Source organism: Heloderma suspectum, chromosome 1 (assembly GCF_057233095.1).
Source record: "Heloderma suspectum isolate Gila_16-S chromosome 1, 16-S_ref, whole genome shotgun sequence".
In the NCBI taxonomy this organism is placed as follows: domain Eukaryota; kingdom Metazoa; phylum Chordata; class Lepidosauria; order Squamata; family Helodermatidae; genus Heloderma; species Heloderma suspectum.
The window spans coordinates 164924523-164944476 of NC_139458.1; the positions used below are offsets into that span (position 1 = coordinate 164924523).

A 19954-nucleotide genomic window follows, 5' to 3' on the forward strand; every position below is an offset into this window, starting at 1 on the left:
AGAGTACATAGCCTTGAGATCCTTACTGGAAATGGAAGACTTTTCTGTTTTCTAAGAGCATGGTACGTAGTAATAGACTTAAATACGCAACTGTATTTAATAAAAATCTAATCCGGTGTTAGTGCAGGGTTAAGAATCATGCTTTAAACCTACCAAGGTCGTAGAAGTCAGCATTAAAATTACCAGTGCAGTTTATTATATAAAAAAAACCTTTACAACTATGTAAGGTAATGTAGAAATATCTGTCACAAGTCTCACAACAGTATGAAAAATAGGGCTATAATGAGTGAACTGGCTCTCTTGGTGATCAATAGGCAGAGCAAAATCAATACAAAATTCTGGCAGGCCCACGCAATACGGAAGGCACAGTTCCTTACAGCTAGAAAATCAAGAATGATGTTTCTTCACAAAACCTCTCCATTTGACTTCCCAGAAGCCTGAACTTATTAGAAGCTACACTGAAATACAGAAAATACGCCTTAAAATAGAAATGCTTCATTTCCCATATAGAGGAGGGTGGGGGAGAGAATGCTTTTTAACAAACGGCATGGTTATTAGTTCCTGCCTGGAGGCCACAGCTTCTGCGAGGATTTCCTGTACAATCACAAACAAAATTCCAGAACTACCATTTGTGAAAGACTTGCAAAGCAGAGGTTGGAGGATAAGAGGTCCAGCTTGTATTATGCAGTATTTATGAGGAAGCTAAAAGAGCACTGAGTAATAGGGAAGGAGACACCAAGACATCGCCTATGGGAGTCCTAATTACATCTGGTTTGAGCTGTCACTCTGCAGCCGTATTCAATTATTTTAAATGTGATGCCAGTGTTATCCATCTGATAGGCCAGATTCTACTGATTTGATGGTTCCCTGGGTGACGATGAATGATTGTGTTACTTCTATATGAAAGTCTAATTGTATTACATCCATGTTCCATCCACCTACATGCAATCTCAGATGCTAGAGATACTGAAAAGAGTGAAATGTGAGGAAAGTTGAAGGCTCCAATGCATGTCCATGTTTAAAGGAAATGGTGGTGGTGGGGTATGTATTCCACAGGGAATAATTTTTTACTTCAGTCTTCTGAAGTCTGATTAATTTGATCGGTAAAATGTTCTACATTGGTTAGAGCCTCACTGAAGATTCTGCTAATCTTTAAGCATAATCTTTAAAGTACTTCCTGTTGATCCTTCTGAGGACCAATATTAATCAGCCATATATCATGAAGAAGATCTGATTCTGAAATCTAACCTTTGTTTAGATTTAGCTGTGGCTTCAATCAGTTTTCAAGCCAGTTAAACATTTCTGATCTCTACCATCAGATGTGCTAGAAATTCTGTAACACCATTCAAACATGACCTTGAAAGGGAATTTGATTTATGGGCATGTCTGGGATACAGTAGGTGTATTCAGCATTCACTTTTGCCATTAGGAGGTGGCTAATATACTGTATATGTGACTTCTGGATGAAATTGTCTGCCATCCCACAGTTATTTGTGCTTTATTCACATTGGGTCAAACCAGCACTGGGTTTAAGCGTAGCCACTGTGTGAATTTCATCATATAATCCAGATTATTCTCTAACATTCAGAGTTTGAGAAGTGCATAAATATACTGGTGCACGATGTATTATGAAGGAAGCATTAGGAACATGAGAACATAATAAGAGTCCTGTAGGATCAGACCAAAGGCTTCCAATGGTGATTATCTAGACCTCTCCTCTTGTTTGTGTCCCAGCAACTAATACTCAGATGCATACTGCCTTGAACACTGTATTTTATTTTTATTTTATTTTATTTACAACATTTATATACTGCTCCACATCTAAACAGAGTAGTGAACAATAAAAGATAAAAAGAATAAAAATGCCATATTAAAACATATTTAAAAAGTGAAACAGTTCATTAAAAGTTAAGAAACCCCCACACAGAAGACCTATAAAAAACGTGGCTACTCCATCAAGGAAGGCTTCTTGAAATAAAGATGTCTTCAGCAGGCGCCAAAAGCGACACAAGGTTGGTGCCTGCCTGACCTCCAGAGGCAGGGAGTTCCACAGAACATGGAGGTTCTATTTCATGTAGGAACTCATGTTCTAGTATTATGCATGGGAATAGTTACATCCACCTCTATCACATTTCTTCTTAACTCCACCTAAATTGGAAAGAGGCCCCTTTAGCATTTGCTTGTGGAGAAAGTGCTCGTATCCTTTGATCATTCTGGCTTCTCTTTTCTACCCTTTTCCCAGTTCTACCATATGCATTTTGAGATGGTGTGTCCACAGTTTTATATAAAGCCATACTGCATGTCTTATTGTCAAATCCTTTTGTAACTATCTCTAGCATGGATGTTGCCGTTTTCACTGAAGCTGCACTTGATGTTTTCATTGATGTATCCACCATGACCCAACATCTCCCTCTTGGTTAAACACGGCAATTTTAGACCCCAGCAGAGTACATTTGAAGTGTGTGTGTGGGGGGGGGGGGTAGGGGTAGGAGGCCAACATGTACATCACTCTGCACTTACATGAGAAGTCAACCCCATTCACCCAATTTTGAGAGATCCCTTTGGACCTCTTCACAGTTTGGTCTAGGCATGGAAAACCTGACAGGTTTTTTTTTTCTTCTTCTTTTTCTTTTTTCCCATCTTCAGAAATAGAATTATTTCTATCCCAAACTCAGAAAACATGTTAACTTCTACCTAACTTCAGAAACATTCTAAGTTCTACCTTCAAGAAATAATTCTATGTTCTGAAGCCTAAGAGTCTAGAGAGGTCCGTAGTTGCCCAAAGCCTTGGGTCTGGTGGCAAGGCAGAAAGAGCAAAGTGAAGCAGGAGCAGTGGCAGCAAAAATGACCTCTTGCTACCTGTGCTTTTATATATGTGTTCTGGTCAAAGGTAGGGGCCCCAATGAGTGATGAGATAACCATCTTCTAATCAAAATGGGGTGCATGGGACCACCCATTCACCAATTAGAAGTAAGGCGTCTTATCTATCTCCTCCAATAACAGGACATTTTATGCTCATATGGTTTGGGAATATTTTAGGCACTGTATAAAAGGGTTAATCCTAGACCTAGGCACATTGTCTTGATTGTGTCTCCCTCGTACATCCTCCTTGAGCTCACGGCCATGTTCGGACATATGTTCGGACTTAACCAATGTTCGGACTTAACCATGTTCGGACTTAACCAATAGGCAGTGAGCGTCAGCATTTCCTATCAGCATGTGTACAACACGAGATGTCCATCAGTGATTTCCCTCCTCCTAGCGGGAGTCTGAGCATGCTCAGATCTTATGTTCTTTTGCTCATACACTCATATCAGCTTGTCTGCCTTTGTGACCTTGAGCTTGCTTTGGCAAAGCCGCTTGCAAAGGCAGCGGCATTCCCCCCCCCCCTTCTTCAAAACCAGGCCTGAAAAGTGGTAGTTAGAGGTATGGCAATGCCGTAACATCAATTAGTATAGAATCAAAGCTTCCAAATTTCCAAGGTCAGGGGTCTGGAGCATAAGTATGAAGCCTTCTTAAATATGAGTCTGGGGTCTTTTAGCGGGTGTTCTTGTAGATCTCCCCAAACCCTCATTTGGGTCATTCAACCATTCCAGATCATATTAGCCATCTTCAGTCTTTTGTTAGCAAAATTATTTAACCCTTTTAGTACCAGATTTACAGAAGCAACCTACCAAATGCTTGATTAAACAACTACGTCTTCAACAGGCACTAAAGCACCATCAGGGTTGGCACCTATCATACTGCAGGGGAGGGGGGATAGACGGGGGGCAGAATTCCAAAGATATGGAAATTCCAAGGTTGTCATCAGATGTAAATTTGCAGGCAATAGAACAACCAGGAGGCTCTGACCTGTAGATCTCAATGAATGGGCAGTTGGATATGGGAGGTGGTGCTCCCTCAAGTAATTTGCTCCTAAGCCAAGCCACTGTAGTTCTCTGAGCAAAAGTGAAACTTTTGCTCAGTGAAACAGTGTCTGTTTCCCACCTCCCGGCTGAGCAGAGCAGAGCAGAGCAGAGCAGAGCAGAGCTAGCTGCTCCAGCTGGTCCAGGGACTATAGAAGCAAGCAAGCTCCCAGAGAGCGAGCGACCAGAGCGAGCGACCAGGGGGAGCAAACAGGAGTTGGCCAGGGGAGTTGCAGTGGTTGAAGAGACAAAGGAGACAAAGGAGACAGAGGCCAAGAGGTAAGTGGGCTGCAGGAAGCCCAGGGGGCTGCCCTTTATCCTTCTGATTGGCTGTGAGCTCACCAGGTGCTTCTGAGAGCTCCAACTGAATTGGGTGTGTGTGGCCTGAGTACTCCCAGCAGCTGAGTGGGCGGGAAGCTTCAGTCTGTTTCCCGCCTCCCAGCTGAGCAGAGCAGAGCAGAGCAGAGCAAGCTGCTCCAGCTGGTCCAGGGACTACAGAAGCAAGCAAGCTCCCAGAGAGCGAGCGACCAGAGCGAGTGTGCAGGGGGAGCAAACAGGAGTTGGCCAGGGGAGTTCAGCAGGGGAGGTCAAGGGGGAGGCCCCTAACATTTTTTTTATTTTATTTTTTAACTAACTGGAGAGCCAGTGTAGTGTAGTGGTGAGAGTGACGGACTGGGAGCCGGGAGATCCGGGTTCTAGTCCCCACTTGGCCATGGAAGCTCACTGGGTGACTTTGGGCCAGTCACAGACTCTCAGCCCAACCTACCTCACAGGGTTGTTGTTGTGAGGATACAACGGTGAGGAGGAGGATAATGTAAGCCGCCTTGAGTTCCTTGCGAGAGGGAGAAAGGCGGGGTATAAATGCAATAAATAAATAAATAAATAAATAAACTTTTTTCCATTTATTTGTCTTGTAACACACACTTTCACACAAGTGGGACTCTGCTTTTAATGTCTACTGAGTAGAGGAACAGGCACAGGCTAGTCTAGAAGACTCACAAAGCTAGACACAAAAAGGGAAAAGAGGCAATGGAAGGACAAGACTGACTCTCCAGTGGTGGTGACCTGCAAGGTGTGTGCAATGTTTGTTTTCTTGCCTGAGAACAACCTGCAACAAGTGCAAGTTGATCACGCTGCTGGAAGAAAAAGTACCTTCCAGCAAAAGTGCTGGAAGAAAAAGTCGACCCTCTGGGGAATAAGAGAACATGAAGAGTTCTTGGACAGAATGGGGGAACTACAGCAGCAAAGGGAAGACCAGAAGCTTGAAGAGCAACAGCAAGATGAGGCAGTGGGAAATGCTGAGGTGAAGAAAAATGGAGTAGAGGATACTCCTTGGAAAAGGGTGACAGTAAGGAGAAGAAGCCCCTTTATGGATCACTGCCTTGTTGTGGCGAAGGGGCTTGCGTAACTCAGTGAAGCCATAAGCTATGCCGTGCAGGGCCACCCAAGACAGACAGGTCATGGCAGAGAGTTCTGACAAAATGTGGTCCACTGGAGAAAGAAATGGCAACCCACTCCAGTATTCTTGCCAAGAAAACCCCATGGAACGTATATATGGTCCATGGGGTCACAAAGAGTCAGACACGACTGAACAACTGAACAACAACAACAACAAAGGAGAAGAAGAACTAGACGTCACTCTGCACCAGTGGAAGCAGTGGAGCTGTGGAACCGATTCCAGGTACTTGCAGATGAGACTGGAGGACAGCCTGCAGAGGAAAAATCACAGGGGAACCTACATGAGAGTGAGCAAGAGGCTGAAGGTCAGTCAAACAGAGGCGATGAAACCCAGGCCTACAACAACAAGAAGAGAAGAGTGGTAGCAGTGGGAGACTCCTTGCTGCATGGGATTGAGACCCAAGTATGTCACGAAGACCCGTGGACTCGCCAGGTATGTTGTCTTCCAGGAGGACGAATTAGAGATGTGACTGAAAGGTTGCCTGCACTCATAAAGCCCACTGACAGGTATCCCTTTCTTCTCATCCATGTGGGAACAAATGATACCGCCAAGCGGAGCTACGAAGAAATCACGTCAGACTTTGAAGCTTTGGGAAGGAAACTCAAGAACTTTGGGGCCCAGATAGTTTTCTCATCCATCCTTCCAGTAGTTAGAAGAGGGATAGAAAGGGAATGAAAAATACTCCAGGTGAATGACTGGCTATGAAGGTGGTGCCGACGAGAAAGATTTGGATTCTGGGACCACAGGCTATACTTCCTGGAAGATGGGCTGTTGGCAAGGGACGGGTTGCACCTCACAAAGGATGGGAAGAATGTGTTTGGCCACAGCATGAAGAACTTCATCAGGAGGGCTTTAAACTGAATCCTATGGGGAAGGGAGATGTAAAGTCGGCGGTAACAATGGACCTAGGCACATGCACCGCAACGGAGAGAACAGCTCTGATAGCACCCAATAATAGTCTTCAGACACATGTAGGAAGAAAGCCAGACTATGAAGCACATGGTCTTCGATGTCTATATACTAATGCCCAGAGTATGGGAAACAAACAGAACCAACTTGAACTCTTAATACAGGAGGGAAATTATGACTTGATTGGTATAACTGAGACTTGGTGGGATGACTCTCATGACTGGAATACAGCAATTGAAGGATATAACTTGTTCAAAAAGAACAGGAGGAACAGAAAGGGAGGTGGGGTTGCACTGTATGTGAAAAATACATACCTCTGCACAGAAATACAGGAGGAGGAGCTTGGTAGCCCCATCGAGAGCATCTGGACCAAAATAAATGGAGCAAAGAATAAAAGGAACATGGTGGTCAGAGTCTACTACCAGCCACCCAACCAAGGAGAAGATAAGGATGAAACTTTTGAAAAGCAAATAGCCAATGTTTTAAGGAAGCATAATGTAGTAGTAATGGGAGACTTCAATTTCCCTGATATTTGTTGGGAGACAAATTCTGCAAAACATGGCCCCTCCAGGAAATTCCTGACTTGTGTGGCGGATAACTTCCTCCTACAGAAAGTAGAGGAAGGAACTAGAGGATCGGCTATCCTTGACTTGATCCTAACCAACAGAGATGACTTAGTGGATAAGTAGCAGTTACAGGAACTCTGGGGGAAAGTGACCATGTTGCACTTGAGTTCTTGGTTCTAAGGGAAGCAAAAGCCGAGTGTAGTCAAACGCGTACCCTGGATTTTAGGAAAGCTGATTTTAATAAACTCAGAACAATGATCAGCAAGGTCCCATGGCAAATGACTCTAACAAGAAAAGGAGTCCAAGATGGGTGGGAGCTTTAAAAAAAGGAAATTCTCAAGGCACAATCACAAACAATTCCAACAAGAAGAAAAGGTGGAAGACAACAGAAGAAGCCAATGTGGCTTCACAAAAAGCTTAGGGATGTCCTAAAAACAAAAAAGGACACATATAGGAAGTGGAAAGAAGGCCAAGTAACAAAGGAAGAGTACAGGCAGGTAGCACAGAATTGCAGGGATGGCATCAGGAGGGATAAAGCTGAGAACGAGCTGAGGTTAGCGAGGGATGCTAAAAACAACAAAAAGGCTTTCTTCAGTTATGTGCATAGTAAAAGGCAGAGGAAAGAAATGGTTGTTCAGCTATTCAATAAGGATGGCAAAACGATAACAGATGACAAAGAAAAGGCAGAGGTGCTCAATTCCTATTTTGGCTCAGTCTACTCCCAAAAGAGGGTCTATAACCCCCCTGACAAAGGCAAAGTACAGGCTGAAGGGGCAGGAGTGCAGCTTGAGATCAATAGGCATATGGTCAAGGAACACCTCATTACTTTGAATGAGTTCAAATCTCCAGGGCCAGATGAACAGCATCCTAGAGTAATAAAGGAACTGGCAGAAGAACTCTCAGAACCACTGTCTATTCTCTTTGAGAAATCATGGAGGACGGTGGAAGTGCCAGATGACTGGAGGGCTAATGTTGTCCCTATCTTCAAAAAGGGTAAAAAGGAGGAACCTGGGAACTAAAGACCAGTCAGTCTGACATCAATCCCAGGGAAAATTCTGGAGCAGATGATAAAGCAATCCATCTGGAAGCACCTTGAAAACGATGCCGTGATTACTCGAAGCCAACATGGATTTGTCAGAAACAAGTCCTGCCAGACAAATCTGATCTCATTTTTTGATCAAGTAACCTCCCTTGTGGACCGTGGGAATGCTGTAGACATCATATACCTCAACTTCAGCAAAGCTTTCGACAAAGTGCCCCATGATCTCCTGATGAGCAAACGAGCTCCAAGTGGGCTAGATGAAACAACAATCCGGTGGATCCACAGTTGGCTACAGAATCGGACTCAAAGAGTGCTTATCAATGGGACCTTCTTAAACTGGGGAGAGTTAACGAGCGGGGTACTGCAGGGGTCAGTCCTGGGCCCAGTGCTCTTCAACATTTGTATTAATGACTTGGATGAGGAGGTGCAGGGAATGCTGATCAAATTTGCAGATGACACAAAATTGGGCAGGATAGCTAATACTTTGGTAGACAGAAACAAAATTCAAAGTGATCTGGATAGACTGGAGCGCTGGGCAGAAAACAACAGAATGACATTTAATAGGGATAAATGCCAAGTTCTGCACCTAGGAAAAAGAAACCAAATGCACAGTTACAAGATGGGGGATACGTGGCTTAACAACACCACAAGCGAGAAAGATCTTGGAATTGTTGTCCATCACAAGCTGAATATGACCAACAATGTGATGTGGCTGCAAAAAAGGCAAATGCTATTTTGGGCTGCATTCATAGAAGCATAGCTTCCAAATCCCGGGAAGTACTAGTTCCCCTCTACTCAGCACTGGTTAGGCCTCATCTGGAGTACTTTGTCCAGTTCTGGGCACCACACTTTAAGAAGGATGCAGACAAGCTGGAGAGGGTTCAGATGAGGGCAACAAAGATGATCAGGGGACTGGAAACAAAGCCCTATGAAGAGAGACTGAAAGAACTGGGCATGTTTAGCCTTGAGAAGAGAAGACTGAGGGGAGATATGATAGCGCTCTTCAAGTACTTGAAAGGTTGTCACAGAGAAGAGGGCCGGGATCTCTTCTTGATCATCCCAGAGTGCAGGACACGGAAGAATGGGCTCAAGTTACAGGAAGCCAGATTCTGGCTGAACATCAGGAAAAATTTCCTGACTGTTAGAGCAATACGACAATGGAACCAATTACCTGGGGAGGTGGTGGGCTCTCCCACACTGGAGGCGTTCAAGACGAGGCTGGACAGCCATCTGTCAGGGATGCTCTGTCTTGGATTCCTGCATTGAGCAGGGGGTTGGACTCGATGGCCTTGTAGGCCCCTTCCAACCCTACTATTCTATGATTCTATGATTCTGTGAAACATACTCGTGGTAGGCGGCCCCACTCAGCAATGTAGATGCTGAGTTTTGCACTAGCTGCAATTTCTGGCTCAATCTCAAGGGAAGCCCTAGAGAACTGCCCAGAGACCTTTGGCTATTGGGTGGTATAGAAATGTAATAAATAGATAAATAAAAATAGAGTGCACTGCAATAAGCTAAGCTTGAGGCTACTCATGCAAGGATCATTATTATTAGACTACCCCTATCGAGAAACAGCCGTAGCTGGCATGCCAATGGAAGCTGGTAAAAGGCACTGCTGCTGCTCACTGACTCCACCTGGACCTCTAGTGACAGAGGTAGTTCAAGGAATATCCCCAAGGTATGGGGATATATTCAGGGGGAGTATGACATCATCTGGAACAGGTAACCTGCCTAATTCCTGGATATGGGAACCACCTACCCAGATACCCTTTTTGTCAGGATTCATCCTCAGTGTATTGGTCCTTATCCAGCCCACCACTGCTTCAAACACTGATCTAGGACCTAGACAGCTGCACCTGACTCAGAAGTCACAGGGCAATAGAGATGGGTGCTTGGAATCTCCTAACCACCTCTCCCAACAGCATCACCTGCTAATTAGAAGGATCAGGGCAGGGAGGGAAAAGTAATTCAACCCTTTCCTCCTTTGCTGTACTGCTGAGAAAGCCCCTCTTCTGAAGGGGTACTTTCTCCCAAGGCAAATACTAGTTTCAGAGAGGAGGGATTTCTTCAGGACTGCAGCAGGAGAGGAAAGAGTGAAATTCTCTTTCCATATCTGTTCTGAATCTGATCCTTGCTCATTATCAGTCCTACCAGCTGATGCAATTTGCATTTTTAACACTAATACTCATTTAACCTCAGAGGATAACAGAAGTTACATCCTCACAGCTGGCAGAGAAAGACACATATCAGGAGCCTCCTGGTTGTTCCTGGAAATCGCTTTTAATATGTATACGAAGAAAGATGCTTGAATGAAATAGGCAGGCAGATCCCAGAAAAAATAAGTTTCCTGGTTAATAGTTGCAGCATTACAATCTTAGCTAACTTTGAAAAATACATCTCTCCTCAGTGCTCCAGCCTTACTGAGACAACAAACAAGCCAAGATGATTTAAATCTTAAACACAATTTTCATTTTTTAAAAAATCAAGGGTGGATATTTAGGAGAATGAATTATTTTTGAAGAAGAGCTTTTGGGCACAGAGTCATTTTTGTTACTGGATGTAGTCATATTATTCAAATCTCTGCAGAGAAGGCCAAACAGAATAATGCATCACACTTAGAAGAGTATTTCACAAGAGACAGCTTACTTCAGCGGAGTTTTGAGAGCCTGATCTCTCAAAAATAAATGGTTATTAACATGAAATATTGGGCTGCATGTAATATCACTTAGCTTGTTTCATAAGAATGCTGAAACGATGCTATTGGTAACGTTAGTGACCACAGTCAAGAGAAAAATTAATATAGCAGCCAAGAAGATATGACAGCTTATGGAAAATCCATTTATTACCTTAAAGGGCTTTTTCATAATTGTTACAGCTTTACCCACTGTGGTTGGAGGACGAGTCGTAGCATATTTCCCCCCTCTTAAGTTGCAGCAGCTATAATATGTTTTCATAGCTGGTTTATCTTTGAAACCTCAGACTGCCTAATGACTTAGTAAAATTGAGTTTATTTGCCTTTTCCTGCTTATTCATTTGTACCAAGAATTCATGTTTCTAAAAATTAGAAATAAAGAGAAAGGAAGCCATGCATACTCTTGTAAATGGTATTAATGATGATGAGACTGCCTGGCAGCACTGTGCCATTAACACATCTTAGCCAAGCTTACAGCAAATAAGTAGTGCTAAGTACCCTCAGACATCAAGGCCACAATAAACACCCCAGTGCCACTCGCCTTTATGTGTTGTATACTCATTTGGGCAAACAACTATCATCAATTTTAGTATCATGCAATGAAGCAGTGGCATTTTTAGATCAAGGAAGAGATCATTATTTTGGCGCTGCTAGTGCTTTGTCAGACAGAAACCTTCAAAGTGCTTTAGCAGAACCTCCAAGATATGCATGTTTTGGATAAAGGAAGGAGGAGGTCGAATTAACTGATCAAGCAAATGATTGTTCACCTCTTCATGCACATGACCATTTTTTCTTGGTACATTGTGTTATACTGAAAGAATAAGGCTAGGAGTTGCAAGGTGAGCTATAGTCCTGAATTCTATAGACTCTCCCCCACCTCTCAGCCACTTTGGGAAAAAAGGAACAATTTACAGTGCAATCCTATGCATGTCTACTCAGATGTAAGCCCCACTGAGTTCAATGGGACTTAATCCCAGATAAATTTGCACAGGATTGCAGCTGGAGACAGCAATCCTATGGCCACTAGACAGCGGCTAGATGGCCATAGGATATCTGGTTTTCTGGGAACTGACCTCAGAGCCAGCACTCCAAGGTCAGTTCCTGGAGAACCAACCTCCCCCCACATTGGCACTGCTTTGGAGGCAGTGCAGAACAGCCCCGTCCTCTGCACTCACACTAGGAGCGTGGAGAGGCTGGGAAGGGGCGTGGCTGGGGGCATTCCAGGGCGGGGAGATTGTAACTGCCTGTATGACATATCCTATGTGTCATACAGCAGCCTCCTTCCCCGCTCCATCCTCCCACAGCTAGACAGCTGCAATCAGCTGTCTAGCCAAAAATGCAGGGAAGGAGAAGCACAGAGGGAACAATCCCCTTCGTGCTTCTCCTGCCCTGCATTGGATAAGCGGTTGCCTCTGAATTTGGAGGTGGCCGCCTATCTGAATAGGATTGTGCCCTTAATGTCTTATTAATGGGGTTGATAGGAGCCTAGGTGAAGCTGGAAGCAATGAAAACTTTAAATTTTATTTATTTATTTAAAATTGTTTTAGGCCACCTTTAAGGGTACAACCCTCACAAGGTGACATACAAGATAAAAGTGATACAAAAATAAGCAAAAACAAATAGAAAGCAATAAATAGTCAATAAAATACTATTTAAACAGTACAAAAGCAGACAATGCCAACATGCAGTCCACAGACTATGGAAAGGCCAGCGAAAACAGGTGCGTCTTGAGAGCCTTCCTGAAGACCTGCAAAGAAGGGGCCTGATGATTCCTGATGGAAGCTGATTCCCGAGGTATGGGCCATCTCTGGAATCAGTTTGAATTTAGGAAGCTTTAGTTGGTACTACAGTAGCCAAGGAGTAAGGTGGGACAGTGAAAGTCGGGGATATAGCTGGACTAATTTTTTTTGGAAATATTCAAGTTTAAAGTTCGGAATATGTTAACCTTTTCCACAAAAGTTTTGATTAGCATCCACAGCAGAATATTTCTGGGAAGGCTCTCTGCATCTCACATATATCCAATTTATGTCTATGAGCAGAAGATGTGTCTGAGTGTCCCTTTTGAGAATTTCATAATTTGGCATGATTCTTCATGGGTTCCATCTGGATATTCAGAAAGATGGCCCTGTGGAGGGTTGACTTGGGGAATATAAGAAAGCCTGTTCCACTGTGAAACACAGCAACCTTGCTTTTATTAGGCTTATCACATGCTGTGACCTTTTATTCAAGTGGGTTATATTAACAATATTCACTCTTCAATAACTGCTACCAGCCTCTGACATTACTAACTCAGGTTAGTATCAAAGCAATTTGGTTGATATTCTAAACTTGGCTCTGTCTGGAACTAAAACATCCATAAATATGGATAATTTTAGCCTCAGAATGCATTGACCTTTGGGAATGGGCCATAGCTCAGACCACCTGCTTTGTATGCACAAGGTCTCAGGTTGGATCCTTGGCTTCTCCAGTTAAAAGGATCAGGTAGCAGGTGATGGGAAAGGCTGCTGCCAGCCAGGGTAGACAATACTGGGCTTGATGGACAAATCATCTGACCTGGTATAAGACAACTTTTTATGACCTTTTCCACCACACCTATAGTAGGCTGTTTTAAGACAGGTTGGGTCTATGTCAAATCTGTCTGTGGTTAGGATATGTGGCTGATTAGAATTTCAAAATTTGTCATTCTTCATATGATCCCTTTGAAGAGAAACAGAAATTAGAGTAGGGATATTTATCTAGTTCTTTTCAGTGTTAGCAGTTCTCCCAGCTGTCACCAAAGATTCTGACCAAAGTAGTTAGGAAGGGGCATAGATTTTAAAGCAAGCTCACAATGTCACATGAATATATACATTGAGATGCAGCAGAATAATGAGACTTTATGTACAAGAACAGGCAAAGGTTAGCATCAATAGACAGGCAGCATAAAAAGAAAAAGAAAACATATCTAACTTATTACATGTTCAGCTGATGATAGACTAGGGAAGCCTTTCTCAGCCTGATACCCCCCAGATATTTTTGACTTCAACTCCCATTAGCCCCAGCCAGCATGGCCAATGGTCAGGAATTCTGGGCATTGTAGTCCAAAACATCTGGAGGGTACCAGATTGTGGAAGGATGGACTTAAATTAAGGATAAACTTTGAACTTAATTCACTATGGGGTAAGAGGCAGTGAACACAGCAGGACTGACTAAGATGCATAGGATTGTCCTATGTATCAATCTCACCTTAAACTTAACTTTTCAACAAAAATAGATTCTACAGCATCTTCATGATCTCACATTTGTTATGACATATTTGACCCAGATAAGGGTTGTTCATACAAACACCCTCCATGCATTGACTTTTTGCACTGAGTGGAGCATCAGCGGGGGAGACCACAATGTACGTACAGATGTTTATTCTCCATGCCAGCAGGTTCCTACTGGCATGGAAAACAGCTGCAGCACATAGACACCCCCCCCCCAACTTTCTGCTCAATGTGTCAAGGAGAGGTGCATAGATGACAGGGCTGGGAGTGGTTGCTGTGGTCCTGCTGCTTCTTCCATGTGTTGGCTGTAAGCATGGAATACTGTGTGGTTTCAACAGCCTGTCAATTTTGGGTTAAGAGACAGCTCAGTTGGGCACCAGCAAGGACAGCTTTGCTGGTCCAATAAAGGATTATATCTATAGTTTATAGTTCAACGTCAAACAACCCATCTGCCACATGGAACCTTTAAAAGGCACATACAGTCACAGTACCTATTAAATCACTCAAATACATACAATTCTGCAACACATATTTTTGGAATATAACATTAAAATCAAAGTGTGTGTGTGTGTGTATCTGTGTGTGTATATCTTGAGATATACATCTCAAGAATTCTACATATAAAAGCAAAAAACAACTCTTGGAGATATCTAAAGCTACACCCCAAAGAAGCCCAGTCCTTTATAACAGAATGGCGACTACAGTGAACCTTATGTTTAATGTGAATGTCAGCCAGTCTAGTAGGTATGATTGTGGTAGACCCATTTCTTTAAGCGTGCATCTGCCCCAATTATGGGTAAAGGAACAGCTTCAAAAAAGCACATTGTGAGTCCAGCCTGGGGAGCAGGTAAACTGCAGGTGCAGGATGGGTAAAGAAGGTTTAGAACCCATGCACTCCTTTTTCTCTTAAAGAGAGGGGGGGCAGGGTAGCATTTTGAAATAAGACAACAACTGTTCCTAGGACCATGGTAGTGGCCTGCGTGGCCCTTGACCATTATGCTGAGACCTGTGATTCCAGCTGGAGCTATCTATTACTGTGAACGCAGCTGGTGCCAACTAAGGATGAGGGACACATTTGTTAAGTTCTCATTATAACACAAACTTATCTAACTTTGCAGTTAAGAACCACTATGCAAATGAAAACTCAGTTATCCTTCATAATTTGCACTTCACCAAACTTTGCAATGGAGTCCAATAAAAAATGCATATATTAAAGAAAAGAGCAAAAGAGCAAAAGGTAGCAGATAGTCCATGAAGCCAGCTAGACTTTGGCTAATAGCTATGGGAAAAAAAGCCGGGTTTGTGGTCTTCAAAGAAGGAACAAGATTGTATGAAGTACTGGTGTGTACCACTCTTCGGTGACCACTGACCTCTTGCCTGTGTTTGGCTATGGCCATCTCCATATCAATAAATCTGTTTGGGTGACATCTGTTTGGGTTTACAGCTCTGGGCATATTGATAAACTTATTATTGTTTCCCCCCTCTTGTTGTGTGTATATGGTTGAAGTGAACTAACCTCATGCTGTACTTGTTGTGTGAGATTAGAATAAAAGTGTTATATTGCTTTACGCCCGACTTGTCTGAGTTTCTACACCATTAATAAAGATCACTTGATGGTCAGTTCTAACTGGTGGACGTGAGCTCTACTTGCTGGGAGAATTCCAAAGGAAATCCTAACAATGGGAAGCTGCCTTAAACCAAGTCAAATCATGGTCCTTCTAGCTCAATATTGTCGACAATGGCTGGCAGCAGCTGTCCAAAACTTCAGACAGCAGTCATGGCCAGCCCTAACTGGCCGTTCCAAGTGGTCCGGAGCCTGGTCGGTCCTGTGGCTCCGGAACCACTGGAGCATTCTAAGGCCTCCTGTGAGGCCTTGGCAAGGCACTTTGCAGATAAAATTGATCGGATTAGGTGTGTTACTCTGCACGCTGTGGATACAGTTAGTGAGCAAGAGGCGGCCTGTGGCAAACCGGTTTTGTGGGATCGGTTCCAGCTTCTTCCTCCTGATGAAGTGGACAAGGTGCTTTCATCAGTACGGCCGACCACCTGCTTACTTGATCCTTGCCCATCTTGGCTCATTATGAGCTGCAGAGAGAGACTGGGTGAGGGAATCAAGGCAGTGGTGAACGCCTCCCTTGAGGAGGGAGTGATGCCATCAGCCCTCAAGGAGGCAGTGATAAGACCGCTCTTAAAGAAGCCCTCCTTGGATCCTCAAGTTTTGAACAACTTTCGCCCAGTCTCAAATCTGCCAGTTTTGGGCAAGGTGATTGAGTGGGTGGTGGTGGTGCAGTTGAAGGCACACTTGGAAGAAACTGATTATCTAGACCCATTTCAGTTGGGCTTCAGGCCTGGGCATGGGACAGAAATGGCCTTGGTCGCTTTGGTAGATGATATGAGGAGGGCTCTGGATAGGGGTGAATGCTCCTTCCTTGTTCTCCTCGACCTCTCAGCGGCTTTCGATACCGTTGACCATGGTATCCTCCTGGACTGCCTGGAGGGGTTGGGCATTGGGGACACCGTATTGCGGTGGTTCCGGTCCTTCCTCTCTGGGAGGTACCAGAGGGTAGCACTGGGAGAGGAGGTTTCGGACCCGTGGCCACTTACTTGTGGGGTGCCACAGGGTTGCATCCTCTCCCCGATGCTATTTAACATCTATGTGAAGCCGCTGGGGGCTATCATCAGGAGGTTTGGGGTGCAGTGTCATCAATATGCGGATGACACGCAGCTCTACCTCTCGTTTAAATCTTCACCAAGGTTGGCCGTAGAATCCCTGTCCAAATGTCTGGAGATGGTGAGTGGCTGGATGGGGAGGAATAGGCTGAATCTGAACCCTGACAAGACCGAGGTACTTTTGGTGGGAGACAAGAGGAGGCTGGGGGATGTTGACCTGGTGTTGAATGGGGTATGGCTACCCTTGAAAGACCAGGTCCGCAGCCTGGGGGTCATTTTGGACTCCCAGCTGTCCATGGAGGCTCAGGTGTCAGCTGTGAGCCGGACAGCGCTGTATCAACTCCATCTGATACGGCGGCTGCGCCCCTTCCTTCCCGACCATCTGCTCCCATCGGTAGTACATGCCCTGGTCTCCTCTCGTTTAGACTACTGTAATGCGTTCTACGTGGGGTTACCCTTGAAGATGGTTCGGAAACTGCAGCTGGTACAGAACGCGGCGGCTCACCTGATTAAAGGCAGCCGCCGGCGAGATCACATCACTCCAGTGCTGAAGGAGTTGCACTGGTTACCAGTTGTTTTCCGGGCCAAATTCAAGGTGTTGGTTTTGACCTTTAAAACCCTATATGGTTCTGGCCCAGCCTATCTTAAGGAGTGCCTCCAGCAGCACCAGACAGGCCGCTTAACAAGATCAGCCTCGGATGGCCTTCTCTCTGTCCCATCAGCCAGGACAGCTAGACTGGTGGGGACGAGGGAGAGGGCCTTTTCTGTGGTGGCCCCCACTCTGTGGAACTCCCTCCCTAGGGAACTCCGTCATGCCCCCTCTTTAATGAGCTTCCGTCGTGCATTAAAAACGTTGTTGTTCAGGCAGGCATTTGGGGTGGGTTAGGGTATTTTAGAAAATGTTTTTATTGTAGAATTTTATTGTTTTAAACTGTTTTTATTGTATGTTGTACATCGCCCAGAGTGGCTGGGTGACCAGCCAGATGGGCGATTAATAAATTTAATAATAAAATAAAATAAAAATAACTGGAGGTGTCAGGGATTGAACCTGGGACCTTCTGCTTTCAAAGTATGTGCTCTACCACTGAGCTCCAGCCTGTCCCCTGGTTTTCTGCTTGTTATGTGACACAGGAGACATAACTACATTTAAACAGAAAGATGTGCCACCAACATGGCCCTGTATTAACAGAATTTGATTTCAGGTCTCTGAATCAGCCACCAGAGGGTGGTGATACACAAACACTCTGCATTAAACTACTGCACTTCTAATACAGCAGGTGCTTCCTGTCATCCAGAAAGACCACTAGAAAACACCCTTCCCAGTTTTCTCGGAGATGAAGGCAATGCATTTCTTGCAGGTGGAATTCATGTTTAGTAAATGTTAACAGCCATCTCAGGAAATATATACATCAGTGGACTGACTTATACAGCCCACTGTGGGATGGAAAGTAAGTTGTGAAATATGAATATGTCACTATTCTGGTTTACAATAGATGCTTCTCCCAGAAATCACTGCATTTGATATTACTGCCTCTTCTGGGCATCCACAGCTAAATGACAGCAGATGAATTTTCCTGTTGAATTATGCAGCTCTGTGCTATCCTGCACATCGCTTCCATTCCCTGCATTGTGTGGGGCTACAGAGGACCAAAATAGCCCAGAATAGCATGGAGTAAGAACATGCAATGCGCAGGAGCTAAGACGTTTTCCATGTCAAAAACAACAAAGTGATAGATACAATTGGTATCAGATCATGTAATAATGTAATTAGCTTGCACAACTCATCAAGCCAAATGTAGGCTACTAGCCATGCATATGGTGACCTGCCCAGTCAGGCTTCAATAAGCCTCCTGTTTTTTCTACATGCCTAGGTCAGTAAAAAAACTGGCAATGTCAAAAACCTAGCAGGCCAGGCCACAAAACAAAGTTAGTACACTTGACTTGGGGTGGCTCATAAATTGTCAAGGCCTAAGTTTAATCCCCTGTGTTATGTTATGGCATTACCACTTTACATGGCTGAAAGAAATAATATTACCAGTGATATTTGTTTTACTACCACTGTCTTTTTGGTACTGTATATAGGACTTTATTGTTTTATAAAGCCACAAGATTGTTGAAGCAATTAGTATGAAATGTATTCATTCACATACAGTAGTAAACACTATAGATATCAAAATGTAAGTCTATTGTGGTGTTTTGAATTTTTTCCAGGCAGCCTTTTTACCATACACTGCTCAATTAAATAAAATCGTAAAAGCTGCTGTTTCAAATGTCATGAAATAGGCTGGTATTCTGGATTCTCCTTGCTCCGGGCAATTGGCAGTGGCAGTTGTAAAACTGATTTTTTTTTTTTTTAAATTGATATACTAGTTAATTGGAAAACCACACTTGTTATGACAACATGCTTTCAAAGCAGTCATGACAGCAGATGGTCTCTAAAGCAAATTAAAAGCTAACGAACCACTTTTGTTAAGTTGATGGCAGGGCTTAAAATACCAAAATGTAAAAGTACAAATCTCTCTTATCTCCAGAGCCCCCAAAGATTATCTGTTCTGCATTTTTATTCTTTAAATAAATTTTAGACATTTTAATGCTTGCTTCTGTCACCAGGTTGATAGATTGTGTACACTTCCATTTAGGCACCTTTGTTTCTGAATTGACAGAAAATTGCTTTTTACTCCTTTGTCCACTCTGTGCAGGCCGATGTATGAGTCCTGCACATGCACAAGGCAACAACTGGAACCTTCTAGAGCTAGGGGAAGAAATTATTTTTGGCAGGAGTCCCACCCCTTCCAGCTGCCTGCTCAAAAGGCCATGGCACTCACTTTCTTTCAAAGCTCCTTCTTTACCAAACCAATACCATGGCTGCATTGTTGGAGCTTCCTGTCATGGTTGGAATGTTTTCTCCTTTGTGGGAAACTAGACGAGGCCTTTTTCTCCCCTCCCTTTCCATGTCTGCATCTCTCCTCTTTTTAAGTTATTTTTTTTCCTGTTTGTGTGTTCTATTGCATTTCAGTGACCTACCTACACCATTTCAGCAGCAAGTGTGTGGCAGGGCAGCAAGCTCCCTCTCCCTGACAAATACAACTGTTGCCTTCTTAGTTTGCTGACAGGCCTGTGATGGAAACCTATGCTCACTGTAAGATATTTATGAGGCGGGCATATAGCAATAGGTCCTCCCATCTTGGCCAATTGCCATGTTCTCTGGCCTTGATTCCCTCTCTGAAGTAGAATATGTATCATCCAATGGGCCACTGTGATCTTCCAGACTAGAGGATGTAGCTTTACTGCAGTCCTCACCACCCCCATGCTAGAGGAGCCTGCATGGATGGGCTGGATGCACCTGATCTCATCTGATCTCATAAGCTAAGCAGGGTTGGCCCTGGTCCTATAGGCCCCTTCCAACCCTATGATTCTATTCTATTCTATTCTATTCTATTCTATTCTATTCTATTCTATTCTA

At 43.9% G+C, this 19954-nt stretch overlaps 1 protein-coding gene across 1 annotated transcript in view; it reads right to left on the minus strand.

Annotated features, from left to right (window-relative positions):
* Nucleotides 1–1757: 1757 nt before the first annotated feature.
* LOC146358384 (von Willebrand factor D and EGF domain-containing protein-like) overlaps nt 1758–19954 on the minus strand; it is a 431792-nt gene continuing 413595 nt past the window's right edge. The window contains 1 exon segment of the mRNA XM_084809588.1: nt 1758–2148. Coding sequence (XP_084665714.1) covers nt 2083–2148 — 66 coding nt within the window. The 3' untranslated portion in view covers nt 1758–2082.